The sequence below is a fragment of the Alligator mississippiensis genome, chromosome 11 (assembly GCF_030867095.1).
Source record: "Alligator mississippiensis isolate rAllMis1 chromosome 11, rAllMis1, whole genome shotgun sequence".
Lineage (NCBI taxonomy): Eukaryota > Metazoa > Chordata > Crocodylia > Alligatoridae > Alligator > Alligator mississippiensis.
The window spans coordinates 25,565,407-25,587,108 of NC_081834.1; the positions used below are offsets into that span (position 1 = coordinate 25,565,407).

The following is a 21,702-nucleotide window of genomic DNA, read 5'->3' on the forward strand; positions in this document are numbered from 1 at the left end:
GGCGTTGTGCTACTAACCCCTTTCATCAGGGTCCACCACAGCACCCTGCCCCTATCTGAGGGCTGTTGCCGTACTAGCCTCCAACCGGGCTCGCTGCACCCGTCTCGAGCTTCTCAATGGTCCCCCTTTTCTGGGACTTCTAATAATGCCACCCCCTTCCTGGGGTTCGTCGTGCCCACGCTGGGGCTTCTCTAAAGTGCGCTCCCCTCCCTGGGGCTCGCCACACCCACGCTAGGGCTTCCTAGTAGTGCCCCCCTCCTGGGGCTCGTTGTGCCCGCACTGGGGCTTCTCAAAACACCCTTCTCTGGGGCTGGGGTCTACGCACCCCGTAAGTTGCGCCCTTACTGGCGCTAGGGTCCCACCCCCTGTGGGTCCCTATGAGGTTCAGCCGCTCCTCTCTGAGCTTAACTGACCCCGCGACTTTGCCCTGCAACTCTCAGGGCCTAGTGCACCCTCACTGGCACCGGGGGCCCCACTTTACCGTGAGCCCTCCTATGAGGCCTCCTCCAACCCCTACAGCCTCGCCCAAACCACCGGTGTAGTCTCACAACCAAACAAACTCAAGCCTCCTGGCTATAACTCAACACACGCCCTATGGCTATAACAACATTGCTCCATGTCACATCGGTACTTGCTGTTAGGCTTCTCTCCGCATCCTAACTGCAGGAGCCCGAGCCCGAGCCCGAGCCCGAGCCCGAGCCCCTGCCCCTGCCCCTGCCCCTGCCCCTGCCCCTGCCCCTGCCCCTGCCCCTGCCCCTGCCCCTGCCCCTGCTGGCAGGGAACTGTTTGCCTAGCCTCAGCCCTGGGCTTTATAAGGGCCCGGCCCTGCCTCCTACAGGCAGCTGGCTCTCCTTAGTTGCCCCGGCAACCTGCAGCTGTGCTTGTTACCCTGGCAACCCTCAGCTGGGCTCCTTATGTCATGCCAGGGCGCTCTCTCTCTCCCTGGCAGTTTCTCCTCTCTAGGAGCAGAGCACCGAGTTGCCCTGTGACACGCACATTACTACTAGGCTTTAAAAACCCAATCCAATTCAAAATGTAATATTTATTTTAATGAATGCCCTATCATTTATCTCCCAGGTGACTCTTGGCAGTCTCCTGGAGATTTGTATCCAATTCCTGGAGACTCCAGGGCAATCCTGGAGGTTTGGCAATACTATGCAGAGTGCAGGGCCAAACAGCCTGCTTTGCCTCAGGAGGTGGGCCTAAAGCACCCCTTCCAGTCACATGGCTTCCCAGCCACACACAGCCACCCCTTTGCTTGATGGCCACCTTGCCTTCCCCTGCAGCAGCCAAAACTAGCTGTTCACAGCCTCTAGTCCCGGCCTACTTGGATTCTGCCCTTTTGCTGCTTATGCAGTGCAGCTAGGTCCAGGATAGTCATGCCAGTGGCAGCTTCTAGCCCTGTTGCCTCTGGGCTGCTTGCCTTCCAGCAGCTGGCCTTTGCTCAGGTGCCTGCCCTACACCTCAGACATGGCCTGTTGCACTCTCCCCCTTACAATAATAGGAGCTTCTGGCTCCCTGTTAAAACATTCACTAATATAATGTTTAATTTCCTTGATAGGGAAAAAGTGATTCTGTTAGCACAGATTAACATACACTTCTCTGCAATCTCTGCATCCTCCTGGCCTCTGAAACCTGCCTTTCCTCTGCTGTATTTAAGGAAATCAGAGGTCAGTTGCAGAGATCTCACCATTTCTGCTGTCTTCAGCTGTCTTCAGCAACCTTGGCAACCTTGCTATGATCTCCTGAATAATCTGAAGTCTCAGACTTCATAAATGTTTTTGACAACAATTTCATAGCTTTTCTACCCCCCTCCCCCAACCCAGTGATTTTTGCCCCACAGAGATCCAATATAATTTTTTTAAAAATTCAGTTTGAACTTATATTATTTATTTTTACATATAAAATACTATCCTGTGCTGTGAACTGTACTCAAACTATAAAAAACATTCAGTTTAATAAGTCAAAAGAAAGGAAACATAACCTGAATCACCCACAAACTGCTTTCAGACTTCAAAACTGCAGAAGGGTAACACAGCACCTAACATTTCCTGCATCTTTATACCCAGCCAGCACCCTGCTCAGGTTCTAATTATCCCTTTGATTTGATCCTTCCCAGGGAAAAAAAAATCTTGCAGCGTGTCCTGAGGTCATGACAACTGGTTCTGATGGACCAATAGGGAAACACGTTACCGTTCACTGCAAACACCCTGCTGGCTGCCTCCTCTAATCTGTACCAGGAGAAATGTTAGCACGAACACCTCAAATTACCTCTGCTGCTGTTACAACAGGCAAGGAGAGAGGAAGTCTCTCAGCTAGAGAGAACTTAAATATGTCAGGCTGTAGAGACCAAAATCAATCCTTAAATATCCCTCAGAAATCAATCAGTAGCCATTGCAGATCCCAGAGGCCCACTATAATACTCTTTCCATATGAGAAACCTCTTATTAAGAGACAGCTGGATTCTGCATTGCCTGCATTTTCCAAATGGCTTAATGTGCAGCCTTGTGGTCTGCACAACAATGCTCATTACAGTTAAAAATCAAGCTTTAAGGGAGGGAAAAAGGAAAAGCTCTAAGCTTCCAGACTGAAATGAGATTCTCTCATATCTGTACTTCACAGACCTGTGTATATAGCATGCATGAAGGAAAAGAAAATCATAGAATGAGAGCCAATGCTAATGGATTAGGAATAAGATGTGTTTTTAGGTCAATCATTTTGTTAAAACCAAGAATCCTACAACACTTTATATTCTAGAGCTTTCTTGCAACATCCCTATAATGTTCTTTACCTTTTAAATTACTGATCTGTACTTTCTACTTCAACTCCGTTTGTGTCTTGGAAACTTCTTTTAAAAATTATTTAAAATTCTCTAGGTAACACATAAACAAGGAACCTAAAGAAGATGCATTTTCTGATATTTCTATCCTTGAAGATACACTGCATCAACTTGAAAAGTGAACTCCTGGCTCAAAGTAAGCCAAAGGAAAAGCTCCCATTGCCATCACAGAGGCCTGATTTTTACTCTATATTTTATAATTTTAACTTTTAAGTTCAAATTCACTGGTACACTTGAGTGGCATAAAGCAGCTAAAGTATGCTGGCAAGCTAAACTTGGTTTATAGTGGCTTTGTGTTATCTGACCAGTCCAAAATAGCCAAAGTAGCATGGAAAATCTAGTCCTAACTTCTGGCTTATTGTCTTTCAGCATGGTGTTACTTCACACTGGCCTCTAGGCCTGTGGAAAGTGACTAGCGTTTGCTTCAGATTTGGCCAATTTGGACCACAGTGATTTGATTCGGTGATTCAAATCACTGTCCCCAATTGAGTCGGTCGAATCTGATTCGGAGATTCAGCCACTGCCAAATTGGCTCTCTCTGAATCGGCCCCATCCCCTGCCCACTTTCAATGGCTGCCGCACCTGCTCTCCCAGCTCTTTGGGGGGGAAAAAAAGCCTGCACTCACCAGCTGCTGCCAGGCAGGGTGGCAATCCCCACTGCTCCCACACTCCATGGGGGGCTCTGTCATGAGCCCCCTGATCCCACCCACTCTCCCAGCCCCCATCTATGGCTGCCCCACCTGCCCCAGCTCCCGGCCCTTTAAAAAAAAAAACAAAAACGCTCTGACTAAACAACTCCTGCCAGGTCGGGGGGCAATCCCCACCTCCCCCTACTGTCCTGCACTGTGTGGGGGGATCTGCCACAAGCACCCAGAAGCCCCAAAGTCGCTGCATTAGCTGGTGTGTGAAGGGCTTTTTTTTTTTTTTTTAAAGGGCCAGGAGCTGGTGCTGGGCAGGGTAGCCATGGGGGGGCTGGTAGAGTGTGGGGCAGGGTCAGGAGGCTCATGGCAGAGCCCCCACGTGGTGTGGGGCAGTGGGGTGCAATGGAGATCACCCCTATGCCTGGCAGCAGCCGTTGAATAGGGGCTTTTTTTTTAAAGAGCTGGGCCAGGCAAGGCAGCCATGGGGGGGGGGCCTGGGGGAATGGGGGGGGAAATGCTATGGGGGGCTAGGGGAGCAGGCAGGGGATGGGGCCTGATGGGGGTCCCCACATCATCCCCTCCCCCAGCCCCCTACTTATCAGCATGGAGTCCAGGTCCAGCTCCCTGCTGCAGCCACCGGGGACTGCCCCAATCGCTGAAGCTCTCCAAATCTTTTCCAAGTGGATTCAGAGAACTTTGAATAGATTTGGACCTTTTAATTGGTCTCCTGATTCAATTTGGATTCAGAGATTCAGCCACCAAATCAGGCCAAATCTCCTCTGAATCAAATCACCACCTGAAGCTTCACACAGCCCCACTGGCCTTATGTGAATAGGGGCATCCAGTCCCTAAGGCCTCATGTGTTTTTACCAGTGATTCTCAACTTGGGTGCCATTATATCTTTTAAAGGGTGCCACAGGGTGCTGCACCTTATTAGCACCATTAGGTGTGCAAACACCTACACATGATTCTCAAGATAAACCCAGAGATTTCAAATAGGAATCCATAGTGTCCAAAATGTTCTGACCTGTTGTGGTCTTTCTGAGTTCCTTGCAAGAGAATAATTACTCTGTTTTTCTGTAGTCAAGAAATGAGTGAAAGTTAAGAGCTGTCATTTTCCAGTGGGTGCCTTGAATCTACAAAAGTTGAGAACCAGTGGTCTATACTTTAAAAACACCCAAGCTGTACAGTGCAGCCAAGGCAGTAGTGCTGTGGGGAGCCTTTCAAGTATTGATTTCCAACTAGCATTCAGCCATAGCATCTTGAAAGAGAAGCAACAACTGTGGCACAAAAGTTGACAGTAAGAACTCATAGCACAGGTTTACAGTCCCCTTCATTCCTCTGACTTATTATAAGCAACTGAATAGCTGCATGCAAAATTAGTTGCAGGGGAAGTAATAATTGGTTGAATTTCCTCTAACACCAAAACAACTCCACACTTACAGGGTAATTTCAACTGGTGATTGGACTGTGTTATAGTAGTCCATATATTCCTAACAATTAGAAAAAAATAAGTGCTAACAGCTTTAATTATAGATTAATTATTTCAAATATAGCCTATGCATAAGATTGACTAAAATTGTATGGAAATTTTGAAGACTCTATGATGTTTTATTATTAAAATCATTGAGGACAAAGAAAACAATGCTAAAGTTTTATTGGATTCAGTTTATAACTAATTTTAAACTCAAACTAATGAATAGATTTACTTGTAAGCATTAGAAACTCTCTTTACTCAAGAGTAAGCTTTATAAATTTGGGGAGGATATGCTATATTTTTCCATAGGTAACAGGGACATTGAATCTTGCTTCAAGTATCAAATAGTTCTCAACCATCACCTCAAAACACAAGACAGAGCTCAGAACTGTTCTGGTTCCCTTTCTGGACCCCATTCCCCATGGATTTGGAGAACCAGGTGCCATCACACATAGAGCTCTCCATGGTACCAAAATGTCAATATTAATTCATAGACTTGATTTTTGACAAAGGTTTCATTCTTCCACACACAAAATTTCTTTCCTCTTGTAAAGTTTGCTGCTTACCAACCCTGGCTGTGTGTTCCACGTTCCTGCATACTGCAGTCCTGCTGTGCTATGAAGTTTGTGATTGACTCTCTATCACTACCCTCTTCTTTTGCATGTATTGGGGAATAGGGTAGTTTGTAAAAACTGGCAGAGACTGGAATTCCTTACTCTATGAACAACAACTAGGTGACCTTTCCTATTATCCTCAACCAAACATCTGCCACTTTGATTAAAAAAAGGGAAAGGCAAATAAGCTTACCAGCTTGATGTGCCTGCTGAACTGATCATTGCCATTTCAATGTTGACATTCAGCAGAAATACGCCATTGAGATAAATGGGAAAGTTTATAGGTCTGGGCACCACAAATTTCCAGAGCCCTGAGGTTCAAGCTGTTTGCAGACACCAATATCATTGCACCGATTGTTACCAAATTTTCCAATCATAACAAATTTAAACTATCGTTAAAAATAAGTTAAAAAATTGTGATTCTGGAATACAGTTATGTAGTCATTTAAATCAACTGCAGAAACATAGCTAAGCAGTAATAAAATACATAAAACTGCCTTCAAGGATGACCTGTAGGCCCTTTGGTCTATGTTACAGCAGCATTTATATTGTTAGAGAACCCTTGATTTATTTCTGGTGTACATATATTGTTCCTTTCCTTCCCAAATACTAAAAACCAAATCTTTTATTATTTGTTTGCAGCATGGGCCATCGTGGAATAATTTGCAGTGGTTTCATTAATGTTAGTGTGCTTGTGCACACACAAAAGAACTACTACATTTTGCCTCGGAGTTCACTTTGTAAATATTTAATCAGAATTGGTGCTCAGATCCTACAGTGATAAGTGCCTTATTATTACCTAGGTAGAGAGAATTATGGTATGAAATGATCCCTGAGGGTAAAAACAGCCCAATCCATAGTTAAACAGCATGAGGTTCCTCAGATGCTCCTCATCACCTGAGAATTTCAAAGGAAGAAAGAAGTGGCTATATAAGCCATTCATTAACCAATGAACTAGGAGTGTGTGATTCACCACTATTAGAAAGCACAGAATATAGTTCTAAGATACATTGCCTAAAAATCTTGCTTCTATGGTTACAAGCAGCTCTCTCACAAGGGAAATATCATACTCACTTTCACCTCTGACTTGTGAATCTGCAGGGAATGTTTGCTCACCGGCACCTCCAAACAGCATGAGTTCCACTGGGAAATGTTTCATTAGCTGTTGGGACAACTTTACCAGTACAGTGTCTCCTGGAATACTCAAGTCTGACACAAGGGCCTTTTGCAGCAGTTGTAGGCAGCATTCCCCACATAAAAGGCTGAATTCACAGAGTCAAATATTGAGCTCTGCAAAAGCCATGGCTTGGGCCCCAAAGTAATGTAGTTATTTATTCTTGTTTAAGCTATGTATTTCCACTGCTCACTTTTTTGCTGAAGAGAAACAAATGTGACTGATCATAAGACTGGAAGGTTTGGTTTCTAATTTTTTTCCTGAAGTGTGGTAATATTAATGGTCCTCCTTCCAGCTGCTCAGATCTGGTGGGATTAAGGAGGCAGGTCCCTTTTTTGGGCTTTGGGAAGAAAAGACTGTAAACCAAATGATCGCTGCAAGGGATTGCTTAGACAGATTTAGACTTGCCAATTTTGGCATCTGTGGCTCAGGGTGGCCACCCAGCAGTAGCAGAACTGGTCCAGTTGCAGGCAGCCATATGAGAGGGAGCTTGGGCAGCCTCTTTTTATGTGGCATGAAGCAAATCAGGAAGGGAGTAGGGAACAAAAGGGACAGATATGGCAGGAAGCAGAACAACAGATTGGGCAAGGGCAGGAGATCAGGGTGGCACTTGGGGAATGTGTGGAGCTTACCTTCTGGAACACCTCCAAAGATTGGCCCCCACAATGCTACTGAATATCCAGAGCAGTCTGACGGCAGCGTCCAACTCATTTGGCCTCCACAAGTTGCGGTAATCAGTGCTGCCATAACTCATCACACTGCCACATTTCTGGACCTGAGGGTAGCCCATAGCCTGGATGACAGGGCTTCACAGGCCAGATCCAGACTGCAGGTCATATCTTGGTCACCCCTATGTTACACCAAAATTAATTAATTATTTATTAAAAGGGTGCCATGGATGGATTTGACTGACTGGTGAAGCTGGTTTCAAAAACATGTGTTAAACACATAAGAAACATGGGAGGAATCTTACATAGGCCTTCCACTCAGTAGCATGGGTTCAGCTGGTCAGGGTCCTCCAAGCACTGGGGTGGGGAGGACGTTCTCAACACAGTGTCTTCTGTTCTTACCTGATGATCTTCTTCACTGATAGGCTTCTGCATGAGGGTCTTCACCACCAACAGTAAGATGTCTTCTCTCTTTGTCACTGCTGGGCTTCTCCCGTGGGGGTCTCCACCACCACCAGTGAGATGTTCTCTCTCTTTATTGCTGGGTTTCCTCTCACACACCACACAGGTCAAGTTGCTTCAATAACTTTTCATTGATTTTCATTCAATGCTTCAATAACCTTTCATACATCCACATCATTGACAGTCTCCCTATACAATGATATCACAGGCTTCAACTAATCACTCATACCCAGCAACTATTCTCCACCAATCACTCTCCCACAGCAATTACACCATGAATTACTCTTGTCACAACTATTCTGCTATTCACCCTTCTCACAGCAAATCATCCCTTCTGCAACAGCTAGCACCCCATTACTTTGGTCATTCATATTGTTTGTCATTTTTCTAGGTCAGCTATACAAGTAGTTATGCAGGCAGCTATATAAGCATTCCCCTAAGCGGGAATCTAAGGGTCACTTAAAAGGTGCTAAGGCCTTCACAATCACTTCAGGCTTTCAAGTTTTCAAGACGGATATCAGGATCTACATCTGGCCTATGGCCTGAAGAGAGAAGGGGGGACAGCTTAGGAGATGACCTTATATACAGGACCAAAGGTAGGAACAATTAGAAGGGGTTCATTTGTTCTACACCTTGTTCTGACACCATTCCTACACTGATTGCTTTAGTCTATCTCACTTCACCGAAGTACAGACTGGCATTCTACTCTTTATTTAGTGTTTTGTCATGAAAATTCATTAATTGGTTTTGTAAAATGTAATGTGACAACATGGGAAGAAGTTGTGTTATTTCTTATGAATGATGTGCCTACCTGTGTGTGTTTGCTTGCTTTGCGATGAGGTCAAAAGGAAAGGTTCTCTCAGGATGGAGGAAGAATCTGGAATAAGCTTACCTGGGCAGGAAAGAAAGGTTAAATTGAAGACAGACAAGATGGTGCTCTGTTACTTTAGCCCATTTTCCTAAACGATGTGTTATCTCTGCCAAACACATGCTACTTTGTTCTGAGAAAGCTGCTTCTGTGTCCTTGCAAACCTACTCTGTTACCGGATCCTCAAAGGAAACAGTTTAGAGATGCATCAACACAACATTTAAACAAAGGATCTTCAGGTCACATATGAGTTCCACTCAGAGCAAGGTACAGGAAGCCAGGTTTTCTTCCTGAGGAATGAACTCAAAACCTGGAATGGGTATGAAGTGCAGTTCCCCTGTAACCTCTAATTTAGTGCTAATGTAGCTGCCAGGAAATAGCAGCATTTCTCAAGGCCACGAGGGCAGCCACAGAACTGCATCATTTTTGTCTCAATCTTGGGGTGGGCCCCATAGGACATCTCAATGACATGCAGATTCTTAGAGATATTCTTGTTTCCTTGTCAAGAAGGCCTGAGGTTTGCAGAAGGAGACTGGGAATGCAGGAAGATGAATCGCCTCTCCACTAATTAGAGAAGACTGGTGACACAATCCAGGCATTCTCTTTCTCGTCTTGGGGAAAAAATGATATTTCTTAAGAGCAGAGTTCACATTATGTTGGGCAGAAAGGAAAAGGAAGTGTTTGGTGTAGGCAGTTCTGAGAGCTAAACCTCCAGGCAGTCAATAGGCCAGTTGAACTACATGGAGAAAAGAATGAGAAGCAGCCCACTAATCCTAGGTGAAGGAAGCCTGCAGTACGAAGCTTCATACATACTGGTTGCTGAGCTACCAGAAAATTGGAAGCGGTTTGGGAATAGTAGAAATGGTCAAATGGAGACTTAAGAGGAGAAATTAAAGAAACTAAGTATACAGTTGAAAGATAACTCAGATGCAGGTGGAGAGGAAAGCCAAACTGCAAAGACTTGTAGATCATTTTCATAAGCACCAGGGCAGGAGAGTAATTATTTAGGAGAGTGCAAAGGATTTGAACTAGGAGTGATGGCCTGAAATTAACAAAACAAAAAAGTTGAATAGTAGAAACTGGCAATAAAATCTGTGGAATATCCTCCTAATAGTACTAGCAAAAATATTAAACTGTAAAATGCACTAGAACAGTGGTTTTCAACCTTTTTTTCATTTGCAGACGCTTAAAAATTTTTGCATGGAGGTGCAGACCCTTTTGGAAATGTCAAATGGAAGCACAGACCCCTTTGAATGGTAAGTTTTAGTATTCACATAACTTTGATTGATCATAGTATTCTTTTGCAGACCCCCTTATTTATAGTTGGAACACCCACAGGGGTCTGTGGACCACAGGTTGAAAGCCACTGAACTAGAAAATATTTTGAAGGGAAGTGTCCTGTACTATACATGAGTGGGGGAAAGGGTAATCCAATTTTCACTGAATGGCTAGTCCTCTGGCTACTGAATTCAATAAGAAGTTATTTTCCAGGTGTGTGAACAATCATAACAGCTTAGTATCATCTTAACAGTTTAATGAAACCTGTATTTTTCTGTCATTTCATAAAATAATTGTTTTTCTCCTTCTCCTGAAAGGTAAATTAAAATAAGAAGTAAAAGCAAACAAGTATACGACTCGTGAATCTACTAGATATACAAAAGAGAACATTAAGTTTTAAAGACATTGCAGTTCTCACTGTAAAACTCCATTTTCAAGGATTTTAAATGTCTATGAAGTTTTGGTTTCTTCCCCACAAGTGAATTTACTGTCTGCGAAATGCACCAGTCTAATAGCCCATACCTACTGCCATTCAGCCAAGAACAAATACAATATGAGCAACACAAAGATTTGCAGCTCCTGGAATATTGTACAAGTTCAATTTCCATGGCCTTTCTGTTTCTCTCTTTTTTACTGGCCCTGTAAACAAGGGAGTCAATTATTACAGTTGTGTTACTTGTAGTATAGGAACTGAACTGCAACCACCATCCTATTCCTACCTTGATACAAATAGGCCACAAAACAACTCAGGATGTATTTTCCCTGCTAATGGATTTATTGACTGTCACCTTGACAGCAATCCAAAACATCTAATCCTGAAAGAAAACAATGTGCTTGCTAATTAAACTTGATTTACTCTCATCTGAAGTATATTCAACTATGGAAGTAGCAGTTTGTCTTATAAGCAACTACAATGATATTGTAACAGTTTAGTCATAAATTGACATGCAAGTTCAATAGAAAACAAGCATCTAAAATACTCTAAGGGCTGGTCACTACATAGCTGAGCTGGCAGAACTCAAGTTCTGCCAGTTAAATTATGAGGGTGCCCATACTTAAAACTGCTAGCTTTCTTGTGGCCAATGCTTTCGGTCAGAAGTTCTGACAGGAGCAGTCCCCTAGTGTAGGCAAGACCTACACAAGGTAGGCTGTATTGCTTGTTGGCATGCTTTCAAATTGTTGTGACAACAGCCTTACTGTGAGCAACGTGCCTTTATTACTCTCAGAGAAACTCATTCCAAAACAAAGCACTTGCATGGTAAAAAGAAAGATGTGGTATTCTTGCAAACAATGATCCCATATTGACAGACACGAATAAACATGTACTTGGGAAACTTCTGAGATATCCTAAGTAATATGCTCTATGCTATATATGAGTCATGTTTGCCTTTATGACCAAAATGACATGGAATAAAACAAAAGTTATATTCCGCCCAAAGAGAGACCTATGAAAACTCAGGCTGATTGATTTATACAATTTTGTTATAAGCAAAGAAAAAGGCTTTGCACACAATTTTTAAATACAGTGTCTTGTCTTATACCCATCCTTAATGAGGACTTAAGCTAAATGATGATTCCCCTTGTATTCTAGTTAATTAAAAATCCGTATTTTGTATTAAAAGTAATTTGAGGTGTGCAGCTGTATTGAAAATACTGGAACTGGAAGCATTTTTTCGGTCTGTGTAAGGGGTTCAAGGACAAGCAAGGTTGTTCAAGATTCACCTAATTTCCCAGCCAACTTGCTACAAATCTGAATTGTGGGAGGATCAGAGTTCAAATTCTAAATTGTTTCAGTCCTTCATCTCTCCAGGCAAGGGTACCAGTTCTCTTGGTTTTGTGCTATAAGCATTGTCCGCTGTGAAAGGCCTGAGAGACTGACTTACTACTGACAGGTAGGGACCAACCAAATTTATGATGGAAGTGGGGCGTGCTGTGGCTTCTTTAATCATGCAGGTTCCTCTGCAACACCTGCCCCCGCCCCATTGATTGGGAAAGGGCCCTGCTTGCAACTTGCTCCTGATCAGCGGGGAGGTAAAAGCTGCGGTTTTAAATAAGGTGCCATTTTTGCCTCCTGCCACTGTTTGGCTGAGGGGTTGCAGACAGCTCTGCTGGTAGGGGAGGCAAAAACAGTGACATGTTTAAAACCCTAGTTTTAGCTTCCTTGCTGATCAGGATGGAGGGCTGGGTCCTCTGCGAATCAGCAGTGGGGGGGAGGCAAAGGGCGAGGGGGGTGCAGGTGAACATGCAAGATTAAAAGGAGCCGCTGCACACTCTACTTCTGCCATGAATTTGGTAGGTCCCGACTGATAGGACACTGAGAAGTCTTCAGATGATATAAATACAATTCAAACCAGAGGGCAAAAGGTTCTATTAAATGCAGTTCTTATGCAATGAACCTGGAACGTCTTTTAAAAACCTCATTTCTGTGAGGAACACATCCTACCATGGTTCTAGTTGCTAACAACCTGTCTGCAGCTTCCTTTACTTGATCTGTTGTTCTGGCTTGTTTAATCTTCTTAAATGCAACCTCTTTTCAGCAGAAAATGCTGTATTTTGTAAAACTGTGTGCATATTTATGGCACTAGATGAATTACAGCATTATCTTGTGTTTTGAACCATTCGTTTCAGAAACTGGAAAAAAAGATTTTTTGAAACCCTTTTACTAAGGAAAACTTTTATTTAAACTGTGCAATCAATCAGTATTTAGACAGCAGTTTCATAAACATTTGGCATTTAAACTTCTATTCATTTTTGGCATGACCTTTGGGGTAGTATATAAACAACCCTGAAAAAAAAGAGAACCAACACACTAGGTAACAATTACTAAAATGCTATAAAAAAGTAAAACAAATCCACATCATTAAACAAAATATTTTAAAAAAGACATGAAAAAGGTACATTCAAAATCAAGGCAAACACTAGCTTCCCTCGTGCAATGGAATTCACAGAGCTGATCCCCTGAGTCAAATATAAAATTAATATAATTCAGCTCCATCCTCCATTAGCAAGTCAGCTATTGCTGCCCTTATAAAAAAATGGCATATGGAGTGAAAGGACCCAGAACACCCACAATACGAGATACATAACTGGCTCCTACACTTACGATTCATTCACATCTTTAAAAAAACAAGCAAACAAACAAACAAAAAACCCAAGAAACTAAAACAATGTTTTTGTATAAAAAGTAGGTTTCACATACAGTCTTTACTGAAAACACCAGGCAGATGCAATGAAGGTATATGCAACAGTGTAACATTTGGCAAATTCCTAAATGGGATCAATTCACTAACAGCATTATTCTCTGAGCCCTGATTCAGCAAAACACTGAACCATGTTTACACCTGTTTAGAATAAATCAGTAAATGATCTATCAATGTAAATCTAGAGAAATTCCACAGAAATAAATAACATCACTCAAATTTTTTACCAGCAATGCTAAGAGCAGAATTTGGCCTGGATTCAGTTTGTTAACACTATGCTAACATGAGACAGGTGTTGTTCACTGCATTTAGTGTTTGCAGATGAATGATGTTTCTGAAACGACATTAAATTTAAGTTTCATGGAAATGTGGTTTAATGGAAAGAAGAAAAGCATTTTCTTGCAACACAATGCTTCATGTTAGCTACACAAAGGCTCTTATCAGTTCCTCAAGAGACGTCTTTCTCCTCTTGGAACTATTTGTTACCAGAAATTCTAGAGGTCCAGCAGCTAAAAACAGAATACATCTTGCATAATAATTATTCAAAAAAGATTTTTTTCAAAATGTAGTAGCAATAACTGTATTAATGGCACTACGGTTAACTGGAAATACTAGAAGTCACTGGAATTAGCACTTACCTATCCCTGAAAATGAATTGAATATTAAGTACCTGCTAAAAACTGCATAACTTTTAAAATAATTTATCAATCCTATTCCTATGCATATCATTAACACATTGAACTATCATTAATGAGATAAATATTGATGACTGGTATACTGCAAAAGGTACTTAGAAATACCTTGTGAACATGTATCAGCTGTGCATTTCATATGTTTGTTCCTTGCAATGAACTTCTAGCTTTCCCAACAATTTTAAATATTTGGTAAAAGGGTAGTTTAAATTGGTAGTAAGAAAAAACCCCTCTGTGTCACCTGCCAAAATGTCTGTTCTGAATTTGAAAACCTGGAATACATACCCTAGGTAACATGCCATATACCATCTCAACATGTATTAAGGTAGATCCTGCTCACTGTTGCAACACAGCATATCCAGAGTGACTTCATTGGCCTTAGTGAAATTACACCCACGCACACAGGTGCAACTAAGTTCTGTCTGTTATTTTCAGGAGGTCTGGAAAAGTCTTATAGTGCCCTTGATTCTTGCACATCACTCCTACAAATGTCAAAGGGAATTAATTCTGCTGCCACAATTTCTCTTTGTAACAAATGCAGTGAGCATGAACTGGCAGCTCTTACTCATATTTCACTGGCATTTTGCCTGAATAAGGATTGCCCTATGAAGCAGCGCTACTTCAGAGATGCTGAAATACAGTTTTAAGATGCAAGTCTGTTTGTTTGGTTCATACATATAAACCTCCTGAAATTAATGAGGCTATGTATTGGCCTGACCCTGCACCCATGAAATGAATGGGGATCCTGCCACTGACTTCAGTGCAAGCAGGATGAGCACCTATCTGAGTGAGGCAAACAAGAAGCAATGGGATAAAACCACAGAACAAGCCAGGAGTGTCACATATAATATAAATAGGTGAGGAAACCTCATAATACTTTCTTATTGTTGCAATCCCCTAAGTTTAGGGAGCAAAAAGTCAGTAAACGTTGTCAGTTACATATGTTAACAAAAACAGATCTATAAAAAAGAAGTTCAGTTGAAATGCAAGCGGAAAGCATTTACCACTCAGCTTAGACCATGCTGGGACATTGAAAAACACACAGAGCTCATGAAATGGACCGGGGGGGGGAAGGAATCAAACCAGCAGCTAGGGCTTTGGATTTATTTCCAGAACATAGACATCAGCATTGCTGCTGGAAGGGCAATGTGAGCGCTAACTTGGAAATTTAGTAAACCCAGCAATCAACTTCTGGATCTTCTCCTGAACATTTGTATGCTTAACCTTTTCAAGTCACATCAACTGTTTTTGTCTTTAAAAAAAAAAATGTATGAGGATTACACATACAGTCATTACATCAGCCGTGGTGCTTTAGTTCTTAATAAATTTAACAAAATTAATTCATATGGTATAAACGAAATTCCTTATTTTTGTTCCTCTTCCGAAACATATTCAGTAAAATTCATAATTAGACAATGGATAGTGTTTTCTTATCTCCAGTACCCAGGACACAACCAAGAGAAAATGCTGGGTAACCTGTGATTGTTCTGCCCATGAAGTTTCATTGGGTATTTCTATGGCAAATGGTAAGGATAAACCTTGCATACAAAAACTGAAATTTCTTTAAAAGTTCATACCCTCAGCTGTCAAAATAATGGCCTGAATCAATAATATCGCACCTTTATTAGACACTTTAACCTGAAGGATAAGAGAACATTTGCCCTTTGCACTTGGTTCTGCACCCAGTGGGCTAAATGGCAGTTCTGCTATTGATTTTAATGCGAACAGTTCTGATGCATATACAGTTTGCGTAGAAATTACTTTGCCCACACTGGGCTTCTTCTGAATCATAAGAAAAGTAGTTCTCAACAGAATTTTACTTTTGAGATGAAGCTTAAATTAAGCCATAGATCTTTGTTAGGATCATTTTTTCCCCCACAGTAACAAAGTAAATGGCTCTGGATTAGTTATGATAAAGGCGAGTAGATGAGTGTGAACTGGGTTCTGGAGATGCACATTATATTTGGTTAACAAAGACAAAGCAAATGAAATGGAACAATTTAATACCTAACTAAGTTTGCTTATATGCTGAGGTAACCTTAAATATCTTTGGTTTTCTTCATTTGCTGATAAAAAGTACTTTGATAAACAGCATTATGGATGTACTGCTTTAAGTAAGTTTTTTCATCTCTCTAGCAGACAGACAAATAGAATAGAAAAATCTACCCCTCTAATTAGCCATAAGTTAACTTCTGTAGCAGGTCTTTGGCAGAAGTAGTTGAGGAATAGCATGCTCATTTGTAGGCATAAAAACTTATATCAGTGTATCAGTACTTACAGCAAACAAATCTTTGGAGAAGAAAATAGTTACCCTTTGCATATCAGCCCTTTTTGAGTGAAACACTAAGAAATGAAACTAATCTGAACGATGAAGTATGAAACTTCATACTATGGTTACACATTCTTACCTAGTTTCGATGAATTCATACTTTACTTTAACTAGGAACAGTATTTTGCTGTACATTAAACTATTTGCCTGATGCGACCAAAAATAAATCTTTGGTGAGAAGGTTTTTTTTCCTTCAGCAAGTAGATAAAAACTGTTCAAAAATATTTTATCTAATACTGTAATGTTGAAGAACTACATGCTGAAGAAAGGAAAATTTTACACGTGGAAATCTTTGGAGATATCTGCTGGTAAGACGTTATTACAATTTTCTTTAAAGGCTTTTGTAACAATAAGGTAGTTAACAATTGTAGAAGCATACAGCTAATCTATGTAATCAACTACTACAATCAATAGAAGCCCTATTGTTTTTGATTAGTAACTACTTATACAATAAAATGTATTCAGCTCTTCAAACCTATAGTTTTCAACTAGTTCAATTATTATTACTTTCTTTTGGAAAATATGCAGCTTTCTTTTTCCTACAGAAAATTCTTTGGTAGAAGATTATTATTTTAAAGCCTTTGAATCAACAATATTATGAAAAGGTGAACACACTGTTTGGTACAGAACTAGCAAACAGTTATAAGCAAAAGATCTACAGTAACTACAGGCCGATTCATGAAAATAAAAGCAGGTGAGACTAGGGCTTATAGATTACTTTTGACCCAAAGTAACCACCCAAAGTCATTTAGACCACATCTAAGTTGAAATCTTGGCCCCACTGAAGTGGATGGGACTTTGATATGAACTTAAATGGAGCCAGGTTTTGACTCGAGATGTATTTTACAACTTTACATTTTTCAAATTTTGAAAACTAAAAACATATGCCAAATTTTCTTTTCTTTTCCTTTCTCTTTTCCATTTAAATGAATGGGGGCAGGGAGAGAAACCTATACATGAACTACTTTATAACACTAGATGAATTCGGCCTCTCTCTCTCTCTCTCTCCTATTAAAAACAAAAAACATGATACCCTGTCAGTTTGCCCCACACTTCTGAGGCAGCTCAAAAGTAACAAACTGTTCCCTGAGTACAGGAAAAAAAATAACACTAGAATAACTTTAAAAGGAGGTAGTATAAAACAGGAATTGTATGGGTACAAGGCAATAGCAACATTCACCCTTTCACAGACTCTTCAGCTAAAGCTCTGGCTTTTTCACTGTCACTGGGCGCATCTACATGAGATGTTTATTGTATAGTAGCCTTATAACACTGCGCGGTAGTGTGCCGGTCAAAAACCGTGCTAATATGCTACTGTGCAGTGTCACAAAAAACCTGTGCACGCTGGCGCGACTGCACAGTAACTGTAGCTACTGCTTATTTAGTTGGTACTTCATTAAGCAAGTACTAAACTAAATGCACAGTAACTACTGCGCATTAATGAACATGTAGTTGCACCTACTAAGACCCAATTAAGAATTTTAGATTGGCATGTAGGTAAAGTCACTCCCTGAGCTAATTTTTTTCACTGATAGCATCCTAGACGAGGCAACAAATAGGACTGCATTTTAACAACAGCTCTGAGACATGCTGCAGTGCTACAAACACTTATTGGCACTCAAACACTAGGTAAAAATGAACTATGGATGCTGACCTGACAATACAATTTATCCATAAGTTCTAAGAAGCATTTAAGGCAACTTTTTGTACTCCGAAGCAACTTTATGAATATTAAGAAGGCATAAGGCAAAGCAGTAATTTTATAATATATAATGAAAGGCACCGTTGCTATGAAGTACTAGGGTACTGGAATATTTAGCATTACTGTCTATTGTGTGTATTCTTTTAGACATTTTTCACTTTGTTCCAAGCTGACTGGAAAGCTGAATTCTAATTCATTTCACTAAGCTTTCTAGCATTTAATCTCCAATAAAGGGGCAATGTTATAATTTTGTAGGGAACCCAGCATATCCTAGGGCCCTATGAATGTAGTATACATCCTGAAAGCAATGGCTGGAACAAGATTGTATGGAAAAGGCACTGTCCTAGGCAGACTGGGGCTTTTGAGGCTATAACAATCAAAAGGCCCAAAAGGCATGTCCAGTTACTTTTAAAAAACTCGTTATGGGTATCTAGTGTTATCTTTTAAAGAATATACTCCATTAATCCCATACTGATGCATAACAGTCCCATTATTTTCCTCATTTAAATCTTACGTCCATGGAGTTGATTCATATTTTATCCTCCCAGGGTTCCCTCTTTTTAAAGTCAGAGCTTCAGCTAAACAGTTGTTCATCTACCTATACAACTCCTTTGATCACTCATGCACACACACACAAAAAGCACACACACACAGCCAAAAAAGAAAAAAAAAACTACTAGGAAGTATCATCTGTTATGTAGCTGAAACCAACTATAAACAAAAATGAGGTAAAGCAGTTGTTCAGAGTTCACCACTTGGCAAACTGAGGTAGATATTCAGCAAAGGGGCCAACAGCCTTCCCTTTGCTCCAGTGATAATTTTTTTACTCTGGTCAGAAATCTTCACTGTCCTTTCACATTGTTACCCATTGAACATTCAAAATGAGTGAGTTTAAAAAAAATACAAACAAAACCAAAACACATTCACCAGAAATATGGGATCACCTGATGGGTTGTCAGGCTTCCCACAATAAACTTTGGCTCCCTGTTCATTGTCCTTCGAACAGACATACACAGCAAGGATGTCTGGCATGACTATCAGGATGGGTATGTCAATTTTGTGCCGTGGACTGTTTCTGAAGAGATGAGGTAGGACTGTGATCAGTAGCTAATGGCACAGGAGGCTCTCTGCAGTTACTCAAGACAGGGTTCACATTCACACCTGAGTCACTGCCTACAAAAGAACCAGATGTGGGTGGGGTGGTACTTATAACAGAAGAAAGATGTATTTCATCGTTGGACTCATGTGAGAATCTTCCAGAGTCTCCTGTCTCATGGCTTCCTTCACTGTTTGCTGAATGCTCTGTATCAGCTACAATACTGAATGGCACCTGGAAATTAGATTGCTGGCCTGGGGAATTGGGGGAGTCATCTTCACTGAGGAGCACAGTAGTGCCTGGCTGATATAAGCACACAGCTTGGACAAATCTTCTTTGAGGCTGGATAAAAACAAGGGGAGAAAGTGGTCACTCAACTTTGGTTACACAGAGACAATGACGAACTTTTTGTTGAATTCTTTGCCCCATTTGGCTGAAGTATTTATAACAGCACTAGCAGGGAACAATAACCTGCAAATACCTTCTAAAGGGGAGGATAAAATGGTACAATCTCAAGTCTCTCTAATGTTTCCTCTCCAGTACTAGGTGAAATAGTCCCTTCTAGCTAACCACACATAACTGAGGCTGATTTTCATTGAGGATCCTGTCTGATTTTTATAAATTACATCTGTGTATCCCCCCCCCCCCCCCAATCCTCTTTCATGTAACATTCACAGGGTGGCAGTAAATATTTTGCTCAAAGATGCAATAGCAATATGCTTCCCAACTTTGGACAAGCTTTAGCTTGAAGGGTAGGTATAAGAACATGAATTTATGGAGAATCCCATATTTCTTGACTATGAAAGAATATGCAAGTCACGATTCAATAAGCATAATGAGCCAGATCCTCAAGTATAAACTGGCATGGCTATGTGGATTTACATTAGCTGGGGCTTTGGTCTAGTGACTTGACTATTTTACACTCTCTTTTATCCCAAGAAGTATAGTCAGAGCACCATCAGAGGAGCTATTCATTCCTGACTTCCAGTCCTAGCTCTAATTCTATGGTATTTACCTGAATACAAGATGAGATTTTTCCCCCCAATCAGCATAGGGAAAAAAGCCCCTCATCTCAGATGCACGTACAAAATGGAGGAGGGGGCAGGCGGCTGCTGCAGCTCTGACTCTGGCCCTGAGCAGCCTCTTGCCCCCGCTCCATTTCTCCTCTGCAGCTTTTGTTCAACCCCCACACTTCCTTTCAGGTCGGCTTGAATTGGGTTCCCTTCCTGGCATGGAGCACATGGAAACTGTCCCCTGCCCAGCCAATCAGTGCTGGGGCCCAGGGCAGAGCCAAGATCTGCTACCTGCATGCCCCTGCCCAAAGAACTGGTGCCCATTGCAGGGGCACACAGGTAGCAGATTTGGTTGTCCCGGGCCCTAGCACTGGCCCCGCGTTGTCTCCACAGAGACTGGCCAGGACGTGCACAGGTGGAGCACCTGACTGGGTGGATGGGATGGGGTTGCAAGCAGGTGGGGAGCAGCATCCATGAGCGGGACAGGCGGGCAGGGCTGGGGCTGGCATCAGGATCGCGGGGCTGTGATAGCGCAGGGGCCAGGGCTTGAGGCAGAGCTGCGATTCACTTACAGCACAACCCTGCCCGTGAAACTGGCACTTGTCACAGGGACATGCAGGCAGAGGATCATGGCTCTGCCCCGTGCCCCAGCCCTGTGCTGGCACTGTCCTAGTCTCAGCCCCAGTCCCACCCTGCTCCCTGACGCTGCTCCCTGACTGCCCGTGGCCTCATCCCATCCACTTAGCTGAGCACACCCTTCTCGTGCAGTTCCCGGGCCGGTCTCCATGAAGACCCCACCCACCTGCTCTGTCCAGTGTCCCAGACAGTGGGTGAGGGGCAGACAGGCCGGGGTGCCTGGGCAGTGGGGCTAGGGCCGGCAGCAGCAGTGGATACTGGCAATGTCAGCTGGAAGGAACCGCTTCTGCGGGGGCTGCCAGGAAGTGAGTCTGGCTGCCACAATGCCCCAACCCAGCTGCACACTGGGGAGTGGTAGGACCAGCCACATGCACCATGGCTCTAGCTGCCCCCCACACCTGGATCAAGGGACCTGTTCTGGGCTGGACAAAATCCTCTGATGAGCCAGATCTGGCCTGCGGGCCGTATTTGCCTATCCCTGGTCTAACAGTAAGGGGAAGGGTGCAAGAGGCAGAGAATGGCGAGTAGGGGGAGGGGAGCAAACAGGGGCTGTGGGGAAGTGAGGGTGAGGGGGGTGCTAGTGGCAGAGGGATAAGGGCAGGAAGGCTGCAGGGGGAAGAAGTGGGGGATGCAGAGGGCAAGGGGTCCCCTGAGCCCCCACCCCCAGCAGCCACCTGATCCTCCCAGCCACTGTTTTCCCTGCTGTAGCAGTGGGGAGGATGAATTTAAGATAACCCTCCAATAATTAGATTCTATACCTGGGAAATTTTAACAAATGTATAAATCAGGGTCTACTTAGATTCAAGTAACTACAGTAATTTCCTCCTGTACACATAGAGATATTACTACTTATTTACCAACCATTTTCAGGATAGCGAGAGGATTATTTAATCAACATCTATCGAGCACTTTGCAGCTACAATGTAGAAAATCTTTTACTCGTTCACAAAGCGCAACCAATTTTAGCTTAAGCAGAACAACTGCTTAACTGTACAGAGCAACATTGCACAGCA

General features: G+C 42.3%; 1 protein-coding gene across 1 annotated transcript in view; it reads right to left on the bottom strand.

Annotated features, from left to right (window-relative positions):
- Positions 1 to 14,621: 14,621 nt before the first annotated feature.
- Positions 14,622 to 21,702, bottom strand: part of PRTG (protogenin) — a 127,538-nt gene continuing 120,457 nt past the window's right edge. Inside the window, exon 19 of the mRNA XM_014605943.3 lies at positions 14,622 to 19,382. Within this exon, the coding sequence (XP_014461429.2) occupies positions 18,996 to 19,382 (387 nt within the window). The 3' untranslated portion in view covers positions 14,622 to 18,995. The remainder of the gene's footprint in view (positions 19,383 to 21,702) is intronic.